Raw genomic sequence first — 11,300 nt, forward strand, 5'->3', positions numbered from 1 at the left:
TTCTCGTGAAAATCAAATGAAAGAATCGTGATTGGTATCATAAATGACTTGAGCTTGGATCGTGTTGTCTGAATCGTGTTCGTTCTAAGGTAAGAGATTGCAAATAACTGTGACCAGATGCGTACACAATATCTTCGCATTTTCTACGCATTTCTTGATTAAATCATGTAAACAAAGCCAATTCGTTTCGAGTTCATGGTAAGTGTTAAAAGAATGAACAAAGCAGGAAACAAAATCTAGAGCATTTAATGAGAAAAACGAGGTGTTTTTATTATATGCGAGTGTGGTAAACTAATGAACATTCTTTAAGACTTGGATAGAACGAACTGAATGTCTTTCTCTGTCTAACTTTCTGTACTTTTTTTTCATTATATTTTTCGTTTTTGTTTTACAATTATGTGACATTTTGGCGTTCACCAAAGTGAGTCATCATGTTCTGTTTTGTTGTGCATAAGGCTAATAACAAATTGTACGACAATGTGCCATGCTATTAGATGAATGAATCGTACAAGCGAAGCCTACTTTCTGCTATAGCACTTAAGATGAATGTATATAATAATGACAAATTGGGCGACAAAACTATTGAAATTTAGAATTTAACATTTTCGAAAATGTCTCGCTCTCCCTCTCGGTCTGTCTTTCTTTTGATTTGGTTGTTGTATTGTTTTTATTCGAAATTAGTAAAATGGCAACACAATAATATACATACACGATCGAGCGCTTGCAGCGAGCACGTATAACAATTTTCTGTGTATTGAAAACCGATGACTACGCTACCGTAGCAAAATACCCGTAATTATGTGACTTAGTGCACCATCAATTTTCCATTCATAATAAGCACAATAATGATCCACGGAATCACACACACAGTATCAATGATTTGATTATAAATAATTTGAATAGAAATGGGATCAAACGATTTGTACTAGTTTTGAGATCGCCAACGCGCGACCATTATTGTAGACGTTCACTCGTACCAGGGAGACATGAAAAAGAAAGACACACAAAAATGGTATGGAAATGAAGCCATCTTTGTATTTTTACCGGCTTGTTTCTCGATCGAACTTCACATTTTTTTTTTTCGTTTTTCTTATTTTGTAATGTGTAATGTGAGACAAGTCATTGTGGTGAGTCAGTGCTTGGATGTTTGTTTCATTTTTCCTACTCCCCCTTTATCAAATCCACATAATTTTAGATCATTTAACCGATTTTATTTGAATATTGTGTTCAAATTATTCATAAAATAATGCCGTAAAGAACACTTTTTATACATATTTTCGATTCCGTGCAAATGTGTCGAATTCAACGAGGTATGAACGAGAATAACAGCAACAAAGAAATAGTAAAACTCAGAAGAAGGAAAAGAAAGAAGAATGCCAAGTCTTGCATTCTATGGCCGACGATGTATCTAAGACGAAGAACGCGTTACATCACGTCGATCGTCGCGTGTATGTATTTGTATGTGAATTAAACACAACCATCACCAAGAGGTGAGCTTGATGAGTGCTTCGACGGTAAAAGCAGAACGGTAAAGCATAAAGAACAAATCGTCACAGAAGAGAAGAAAAAAAGGTGTTCGTTGCCATACATTTCTCTCGAATTCAATCAGAGAAGCAAGCAAATCTGCCCAAGTAAAATAAAACTAATTGTTTTCGGTTGTTCAGTGTACGTTTGCAGCTCGATGCGAGCAGAATCGTTTTCGGAATTGAATCAACGAGTGTGTTGAACAAGAAAAAAAAACAACCGTTTCGTATATTTGTTATTGTTGTTTTTTTTTTTTTATAAATCAAAGAATATATTAGGTGTAGTTTTATAAACGGGAAAAAATGAATTTATACATTTTTCTGGTAAGATGATATAGAATAACTAGAATTACATGAGAAAAATTGTTAGATTGTACTTGAATTCTATTTTCAACATTTTCATTGCATCGTTTAACGGCTCATATTGTATGTGATTCAATTTTCAGCTGTTTTTCTGCATTGAAAATGATTTTATGAGTGTTTTTAGCGTTCAAATTGAGTGAATATAAGATATTTATGGCTAATATTAATGCATTTGTCTCCAGAATTTCCAAAACCATGTGTGTGTCTCTCTCTCTGTGTGTGCTAGAAGTCGATTTGTGTGCCAAGTACGTGTGTAAAATAACAAGCACGGCCTACTTGGTATGTCACATAAAAAAAATAAGTGTGTTATTCCATTGACTGTCTACTCTCTTTCAACAATTCTATTCATCAAATTGTGCTCAATAAATTCAATTTCAGATTGAAATATCTATTGTTGTCCTTTTTGCATCAGAATTATGTTCTTCTTTTTCAATCGGATAAATGTTTGATATATTCCGTTGGAATCGCCATCCAAACAATGTTGTATTATGATTATACTAGTTTTTACCGTTTTGAATGGTACATAATTTGTGGTGAAGATAAGATGGTAGTGTGTAAACGCATTTTTCTCTGATTGGTCGATGTTTGGATTCCGACGCAGAGTGCGATGATCGGTTCTTTTTCTACTTCTTCTTTTTCTTTATATAATTATTTCCATTTATCACATAAATTTTTAGGTAACTGTAATTGGTAACCTAGAATTCATCGTTCAACATCAGCGCCCGTATAAATACCGACACATTACGAGCTTTTTTTAAAAAAAGAACCATTTATTCGGATTTGTTCCCATTTTCAATGGATTTTTAAACACAATGAATTTTTACTTTTCTCTATGGCATTTTGATTCGTCCACTAAAAAAATTGCTGAAAAATACTTCTGAAAATAGAAAAATTGAAGCAAGCGAAAAAATATTGTAGATGAATTGATGATCGCTCGATTCAGTGTATGTGTATGTCTGCTCGTGTGTGTGTGTTGTGGAAAATTGGGTGTCTTATACAATATATAGCGCATAACAAAGCGACCAACATAGAACGGCGATTTAAAATTCATTCGCGTCATCGGTTCATAAACCATAACTGGAAATCTTATTTTTCCGTTTTGACTATTGACTCATTTTTGTTCTTCTTCATTTGGAATAATTAAAATGAAGCTAAACATGGTATTGGCTTAGCGGATTTTATTATCATCGAAACGCATTCCACATGATGATTAATTAAAAAAGATTAACTACTTTCCTTGTGCTCATGTTTGGATTGAAAGAATAACAAACTTGGTTGTGTGTACGCCCCAACAATCTTCATCCAACTGGATTGGAATTTTCTTATTCCGATTCTTTAATTTCGAACAAACTCCCGTTCTATGTTACACCGTATAATGTTTTTTTTTTATTTATTTATTTAATTTTTATTCGCTTTTTTTCCACTGTATTTATTCAACATATCGACGAGGCACCGAATGTTAATTTCATTATTTATGTGCTTAAAATTCAGAATAGTTTGACCTATTTACGAATCGTCCGCTTGTTGCTTCGTATGTTTTGGTACGTTTATCGTTTGTTGCACTCTTTTCACCTTGATTCTTCTTACAGTCTTTCTTCGTGCGCGCATTGATTCTTGTTTCTCATTCACCGTAGATTCTTTTCAAGTCGTTATTGTCGTTGTGGTTTTTTTTGTGTGTTTGAAGTATTCTTCGTTTATTCTTTATTGTCGTTGGTTGTATAGATGTGTGAACCCGTTGGAAATACGCACTCACACATCGTATATATTTAGCTATTTAACCAACAACCGTGATGTTGTTATTTTCTCTCACCATTTTTTTTGGGTGCGCTTTATTGATGATTAAAATTTTTGTTTGAAATTCTTCCAAAGAAATTTGAATGAATGCTCGTAAATTGAGCGAAGCAAATAGCATAGCCTTTGTTGAATAAATGATGTCATGACCAACAATCGAATGCGATATTCTCTCATTTAAAATGTTGTTGATTTTATTTTTATTTTCTTTGATCAGATTGTTGTGTTTTTACACAACGCTGTCGTTGTACTGACACAGGAGCCACATATCGACGATGAAGAACCACCAGAAGGGTAAGCAATTTCAATCGATTTAATTACAAATGAAATTCTCCAAAGGAAGAAACAGAGATGAGCAATAGAGCAAAATTAAATGGAAAATGTTTGTGGTTTTTCAAAAAGGTACTATGCGTTTGTTGAATCGGCCTCAGCCATACCGCCGAGCGTTCGTCCACCACCATACACTCATGTTCATCTCGAATGCAAAGATATACCAAGCAAAAATGCCTTTGTATCAGTGCACAATATTTGCGGTGATTTGAATAAGGGTCAAATACCACGAAATCCAATGGGACAAAATGTATTGGGCGAACCATATCCGTTGTGAGTAAAGATTTCATTTCGGTTAAAATATTCCACTAGAAATGAACACAAATGTCAAATGCTTTGTAAATTAAAATTGATTCACTTGATTATCTTTGGTCCTTTGTATATTCTAGTGAATTGATTCGAAATCGTACATTGGATTTCTTATCAAAAACATTACCGGTACTCAAAGCTGACGATACTCTGCCAAAAGTGGCACAAATTCTCGATGAACAAATCGACGTCATTGACAATAACGGGTAAAATAAATCAACTGTACAAATAAAAAGAGCGAATGAAAAAAAAGCAGGAAAGACATGACTTAATATTATATACCATTTCGTTCAATTAGCATTGGAAATCGGGTTGGACGCAAAGCGAGAAGTACACCAAGCGAAGACGAAGAGAAACGAAAACCAAGACGACTATGTGATGGTGCTGGTGGCGGCGTATTTTGTACATTGTACCGTGCCATTCAAGGTGAAGGTTTTGGTACGCCACAAATAGCAGAACGGCGTGAAGAATTGAATGCACCACGGTAAATTTTATTCAACATTTTGCGCGGCATATTTGATTTTATTACATTTATGATTATTATTACAGTTATGAGGGACCACCAACGCCATGTCCGGCCAAAGTTGAGTATGCAACGCCCGTATTTGCTAAGAATTATCAAGGTTCATGGCGATATGTTGTTCAAATTCCATATGAAGGATACTTTACTCAAACTGTTGAAGTGACACGCTGTTTACAATCACGATGTCATTATTTGGATGGTGGTTGTTTGTCATCTCCGCGTTGGGTTAGTATGCTTGTCGCCGAAATTTATTATCCAAATGAATTTGGTGTATCGACAACAACCAGCACACCGGCACCGTCTGTTGGTGATTTCCAAAATTATCAACAATATTTGCAAAAACGAGCCGGCGCCTCATCGGCCACTGACGGTTCCACCGATCAACAATTGAACAGCGATCAAAAATCCATACATTGTGATGGTTATGATGAAATTGGTTGCTTTGAAGTTCGTCTTTATTACGATTGGTTCTTGATTCCAGGCTCGTGCAAATGCTGGCGACCAGACTACTTTGCACGATATGTTCGAAGAAAGCCTGGCAGCGGTGCCGATTTGTAAATATTTCCAAATCCAAAAATAAAACATATAAAAAACAACAACAACAAAAAATTCTACACACACACACCCATTGGACAGCCAAGCGAAGTGACATGATCACTTCCAAACAAAATACTTACTAATTCTGATACTCACGTTTTGGTATCATGTCACATAATATGGACTGTAACTACGGTAGCTGAATCAATTAAATTATTATTTATACATCGAATATACAGAAATAAGACTCTTAGATTAAGACAAGTTAATTTTGCTTTAATTTATTCCAAAAAAAAACTATTAAAAATAAAGCGTTATGGCGTTATAAATTATAAAAATTGGCACTTGTTTTATGTGTTTTAATTTTTTGCGATTTAGACACGTGTTTATGTGCGCATGATTTCTGCACATTATTCTGATTGCTTATTTCGTTTCCAACGAATGAAGCAGATTCCTGCAACGACTATAATTCCACCGATTAAAAGCCCGACTACAACAATAAGAACGGTATTTGAGGAAGGGGGAGATGGAGGTTCAGTTCCATCTTTTAGACCTTCTTCATAGTGTTTTTGATGGTTGTCCACCCAATCAAGTTTTTCGGTGACGATTTTTTGATAATTTATAATATCATTGTCATCGCACAGACCTTTTTCTTTCGCCAAATCCAAAAGTGCATTGAACTAATTAAAATGAGAATATTTTGAGAAAAAGTCGATTCAAATCTTTCAATCACTAATTACCTTTGTTTGTAATGTTTTTGTTGTTATCTTTCCGGCCATCGATGCTAAAATAGACTTGACGGATCCGATTTTCGTATCGACATTGGTCAATTCAGTTTGTAGAAATTCTATTGTAAGTAAAAGTCCATTTTTACTGCCACCAAGAATGGATTGTACAACTGCCAAACGATCTGATTTTTTTAATGTAATATCAGCAATAGTATCATTTAGAAGCGTCTCAATAATAGTTACATCTTGAATATTTCCGAAACTTGTAATCATCTCTTTGCGTACATCTTCTGAGTCGGTGCGCCAAAAAAGGCTGAACAGACCATTAACATCGGATAAAGTGGCTTGACGAATTCCATTGGCAAAAATGAGACCGCGCACATCTGGTTCCAGCATTATTTCATTGTCCAGATAATCTCGTAATTTTGTGTATGTTTCATTGAGACATTGTGCACTACTAAAGCGACACGCCAAATTGACGGCAATCTTTCTTGAGTATTTTTCAAAAAATCCTTCGCCATCGGTGGCTTCAAGCTTCTTACTCACATAAAATGGTTCAACGATTTTTTTGACAAACTCTTGAAGTTCGTTAAACTTTTCGCTCAAATCAAGAATCTCAGCCAATTGTGAAATTGAACGTTGTGCTGCTGCCCACGGTGCATATTCTTTTTCTTTTTCCAAATAGCTCAGTGCATCATAAAGAACTTTCGGCAAAAGTCGACCGTTGTACACAAAATCAGATAAATCATCAATGTACTGTGCTCGATTGATTTCGTGTATTTTTGTGTAATCATCTGAATTCAATTGTTTGTTAATCAAATCGTAATTTTGTTGATCATATAAAATGCGATAGAAACCAGTTTGTTGACGATTAAACAAAAGCCATTCATTATTTGACCATTTTTCATTGTCACTTTGTGTCAAAGTTTGATTTTTAGTGATTAACCATCCGTACGGTGTGGTCGTATTAAAATCAGGATTATTTGCAGTTGCAAAATTATACGGTATTGACCATAATGATGGATCCGCGTCTGCTTCCACTTTATCATATTTCTCTTGCTCAAGGAATACGGTGCCATCATCATAATTTCTCGACACTTTCAACAATGGGAACCCTTTTTGATTCGACCATGTACCGAATAAATATGTAACATTCATTGATGAATCAAGAGTTTTATCCTCTTTGGCTGCTTTTTCGAGACTCTCGAACAAATTCGATTCTTCGACCGCTTTATATGAGCTATTTTATATATTGAGCGAAAAAAAAATAAACTAATTTCAAATGGATTCAAATAGATGGCACCACAATCAACAAAAGGGCACTTTTTTTGAATAAGCTTGAACAGAATTTAACTGAATGTATTTGTATAACGAACACTCACTTTTCTATGAGATAATAGTTGAGACCTTTTTTGAATGTATTCTCAGTGAGCGCATGCCAGAACATTCGCAACACCGCACCGGCTGTGAAATAGTGATAAACAAAATGTTTAGCATACGAGTGTGGTAAAAAATATAAAGCTCAATATATTTACATTTGTCATATGCAATCCGGTCGAATAGATTGCTTATTCCATTTGGACTTTCAGCATAGGTACTCATTGCACGTGTGGTCGATTGTGCATCATAACGGAGAGCTCTTTGGGCGACATTGACAACAAAGTAGTTGAAAACATCCCAATCGGCGTGCACCTGAATGAACAAAAAGACATGATAAAACCGTACAAATGACACAATAACAAGCGCTATAAATATTTATCTCAAAATACGGGTAAATTTAATATACTCACCAATCCAGTTCCAAGGTATTCGAAAAAGGTGGCAAAGCCCTCGTTTAGCCTAAAATTGAAGAATCTTCATTTATTTAGGACTTCATGAACAAAATAAAAATATTGGTATTTTAACTGACCAGATATATGTCCACCAGTGTGGACTTACTAAGTTTCCAAACCATTGATGCCCGAATTCATGTGATATTATGGTTGATATTTCAAATTTTCGGAATGATAAATGAACATTCTCATCGTATAACAAGTATGAATCACGATATGTCACTAGACCTATGTTATTTGAACAAACACTTGTAATTACAATAATTTTTTATCATTCATGTAAAGATATTGTGGACTACATTGCATTAACCACATGGTTTAATCGTCTGAATTTTTTCAAAAAAAAAAAGAGAAAATATTTGAAACCAATATGTATCGTAGCAAGCACATCGATAGATTTCAGTTAGTCACCTTTTTAATGAGAATCCAAAGAATAAATAGATTTCTTGAAGAGCATCATTAAAACTACAATATATCAGAATATCTTCGGTAAAATTCCCAAGCTTCAAGAAAGCCTCTTATAAATTGAGTTCGAGTTATAAACTGACTAGCTGACTAACTGAAATCTATGCTTGTTACGATGCGACAATTATAGTGACAGTACAAATATGATTTCCAACATGTAGAATATACATGAAAAATGTGTAGAAAATTTCAACTGTTTGAATTTCAGACTTTAAAATTAAGGCGGACAAAAATGGCAAAAAATAATGAAAATTCAATTTTACATACCCCAGTTTTCCATTGCTGTATAAAAATAGAAAAATAATTATTATATTAAATGATATTTAATTGAAAACGGAAAATCGTTTCAAACACAAACCGCCAGCACCAAAATGATCATTCGGTATAGCCACTTGATCCATTTTTTTCAATGAAAATGGTACATCCAAATAGTTTGCAATGGCATTCAAAATGCTCACTCCTTCTGTCAACGAGTAACTTGTTTGACTGAGCTTATTTGAACTAGTGTAAACACGTTGTAGCGTCGCGTTGCCGCTTCCATCCGTAATTTCAGTATACTTGAACTTCGACACAACAAATGCAATCAAGTAAGTTGAAACGAGTGGAGTTGTCTCAAAATCGGTGATTCTCCTTCCATTTACACTAAAAATAGAAATAATCGACCATGTTAATTTGCAGTTTGAATTCTCTTCCCTTCATCATTTTCTTACTCGTTTGATGATTTTACGGGCATATTTGAAATGGCATTGTATTTAGTTCCATGATTGATGTGAATGGTGAATTGTGCTTTTAAAGCTGGTTCATCGAAACAAGGGAATGCATGTCTAGCATCTGTCGATTCGAATTGCGTTGTGGCGAAAAATCTAGTGTAATATTATCAAAAATTTAAAATATCGAACACAATAAGAGGTACACGATGAATACGTGAAATAAAACTTGCATTTCTTGACCAATTGCATCGACATAAGATGCTCGATAGAATCCTGCACGGTCGGTTCGCAATTCACCCTTATACTCAATGGTCAATATATATTTTTTATCCTTTTCCAGTTGAGTTTTTGTAGGAAAAGTCAACAATTCCGTTGTTTTATCGTATTTATAATCATCCAATGCGATCATCGAATTATCGTCGACTTTACGCAATGACTGAGAGGTTATCGTTAATTGGCGATAATGAAGGGTAATGCTATTTGTTGATTCTAGAGCGACTATTTGAATGGCGACTTTACCATCAAAGTCGAATAATCCCTCGTCAATTCTTGTGGTTATTGTAATGTCATATGTTTCCGGTTTCGTATTATTTGGCAAACGATAAGTAATCTCACTATCTTTTTCATCATATATTCGTTGATATTTTGGATCCAATGGCCGTCTGGATCTGCTTGAAACATCTCGAATTGTACAACCAACTATCAAAAGTCCAACTATGAAATAACCAAAGGTGTGCATGATTTCACTCCCGATAACTTTTTTATAAATCCGATGAAAAATTCTATTAAGCACAACAGATCAACACGAAATATCGTCCACAACTGATCTTCAAAAATGTGGTACAAGTTTATCTAGCACTGCACTAGAACGCAAAAAAAACCTATTCGCAATGATAACAAAATTGTGTTCATTTCGTTGATATAATACAAGACTCCGAATTATGTACATATACTTAGCCGTAAGGTGATAAAGTGTCGTTAAATTGTATCTTCTTCACCACTGATAAGCCTTTTCTAGTATTTATTCAAACAAAATGCTTTTTTTTATCGTTTGCTTCGCAATTAAGACACCGATTTTTAATTGCCTCACCATAAGTGCAGTTAGTTTCAATAGGCGATTTAAAAATAAATAAATAAATTGTACTTTGAAAGCGCACGTCGCCTCATAAATTATTTCCAAAATACCATGTAAAGTAAATACCAGTACCCCTATAAAATTTTATTCACAGCATCAATTGTTTGTCAAGACTGTACCTTTATCATACATTAATGTTGGGATTGAATTTTTCGTGCGCCATATAGAGAATAATCTCTACCATTTTTAAAATTCACTGCCTTTGTAAATGAATTTTCGATAAAAAAGAAGAGAACCTTCGCGTCGAATTGTGTTTCAGTATCACAACATTATCTGTTATCTGTCGATTTGATTCCCATTACAAAGTGAATCAGATTTGTATCTTGTTTGTTAACTAAACTATGTCAAATCATATCATATCATTATCGTTAGTAGCTGGTTTTATTTATTCATTTTTATCAGAAACCACGTCATGTCTGCTCTTTCATCGAACTTGCATTCAAAAGAAATTGATTGATTGAAGTGGGCATAACAGGAGGGAAAAAAAATAATTGGTCACAAGGGTCTTACACTTTCAAGAAAAAAAGTAATTGGTGACTGTAATAATTTTCATAGTAAATCAGTAAAATTTAATTGAGACTTCCAAGTACGTAGGTTGCTCCATAATTTTTTTTAAAATGGTACTTATAGTGTTGCCCGATGTAAACCATTGTCATATTCGTAAAGTTTGATGTTTTGGTATGTATTCGTGCCCTGAACCTTTTGTCGTACGAACGCTATTTGTATTGTTTACAGTGACTGGTAAACTGCGACTCAACAAAAAAATGAATTTTACACGTGAAGATTTTCGTAAAATGATTTACTACGATTTTCGAAGTAAATTATCTCAACAACAGTGTTTCGATCGACTTCATTTGGCCTTTGGCAATGAAGCACCAACCCTTCAGACAATTTATAACTGGTACCGAGAATTCCGTTGCGGTCGTAGTTCGCTCAAAGACGAGTTTCATACAGGTCGTCCAAAATCGGCTGTTGTGCCACAAAACATCGATGCTGTCAGAAAACTGATTATGGAAGATCGTCATGTGACCTACCGTGAGATTGAGGCATCTTT

At 34.4% G+C, this 11,300-nt stretch overlaps 2 protein-coding genes across 2 annotated transcripts; one reads left to right on the forward strand and one right to left on the reverse strand.

Moving 5' to 3' along the window:
• Nucleotides 1–1,627: 1,627 nt before the first annotated feature.
• LOC116346896 lies at nucleotides 1,628–5,720 on the forward strand. Its single transcript, XM_031777168.1, has 6 exons — nucleotides 1,628–1,847; nucleotides 3,895–3,971; nucleotides 4,080–4,280; nucleotides 4,397–4,522; nucleotides 4,615–4,800; nucleotides 4,866–5,720. Exons 1-6 carry the CDS (start codon nucleotides 1,827–1,829, stop codon nucleotides 5,395–5,397), a joined length of 1,143 nt encoding a protein of 380 aa, XP_031633028.1. The 5' UTR covers nucleotides 1,628–1,826; the 3' UTR covers nucleotides 5,398–5,720.
• On the reverse strand, nucleotides 5,632–9,954 carry LOC116346895 (aminopeptidase N-like). Its single transcript, XM_031777166.1, has 10 exons — nucleotides 9,342–9,954; nucleotides 9,112–9,264; nucleotides 8,760–9,043; nucleotides 8,669–8,683; nucleotides 8,014–8,164; nucleotides 7,895–7,943; nucleotides 7,640–7,796; nucleotides 7,487–7,568; nucleotides 6,117–7,344; nucleotides 5,632–6,056 (listed from the first exon to the last, which is right to left on the reverse strand). Exons 1-10 carry the CDS (start codon nucleotides 9,848–9,850, stop codon nucleotides 5,787–5,789), a joined length of 2,898 nt encoding a protein of 965 aa, XP_031633026.1. The 5' UTR covers nucleotides 9,851–9,954; the 3' UTR covers nucleotides 5,632–5,786.
• Between the last annotated feature and the right edge of the window lie 1,346 nt (nucleotides 9,955–11,300).

Source organism: Contarinia nasturtii, unplaced genomic scaffold (genome assembly GCF_009176525.2).
Source record: "Contarinia nasturtii isolate CC-2019 unplaced genomic scaffold, AAFC_CNas_1.1 Cnas_scaffold_1699, whole genome shotgun sequence".
NCBI lineage: Eukaryota > Metazoa > Arthropoda > Insecta > Diptera > Cecidomyiidae > Contarinia > Contarinia nasturtii.

Excerpts from the sequence above, each read along its gene's own strand:
- LOC116346896 (XM_031777168.1), top strand. The coding sequence starts at position 1,827 with ATGAATTTATACATTTTTCTG. Across the intron at positions 3,972-4,079 it reads GATGAAGAACCACCAGAAGG|GTACTATGCGTTTGTTGAAT; the intron begins GTAAGCAATTTC and ends TTTTTCAAAAAG. Across the intron at positions 4,801-4,865 it reads GAAGAATTGAATGCACCACG|TTATGAGGGACCACCAACGC; the intron begins GTAAATTTTATT and ends TTATTATTACAG.
- LOC116346895 (XM_031777166.1), bottom strand. The coding sequence starts at position 9,850 with ATGCACACCTTTGGTTATTTCATAGTTGGACTTTTGATAGTTGGTTGT. Across the intron at positions 7,944-8,013 it reads CACTGGTGGACATATATCTG|GCTAAACGAGGGCTTTGCCA; the intron begins GTCAGTTAAAAT and ends CTTCAATTTTAG. Across the intron at positions 7,569-7,639 it reads CCGGATTGCATATGACAAAT|CCGGTGCGGTGTTGCGAATG; the intron begins GTAAATATATTG and ends ACTATTTCACAG.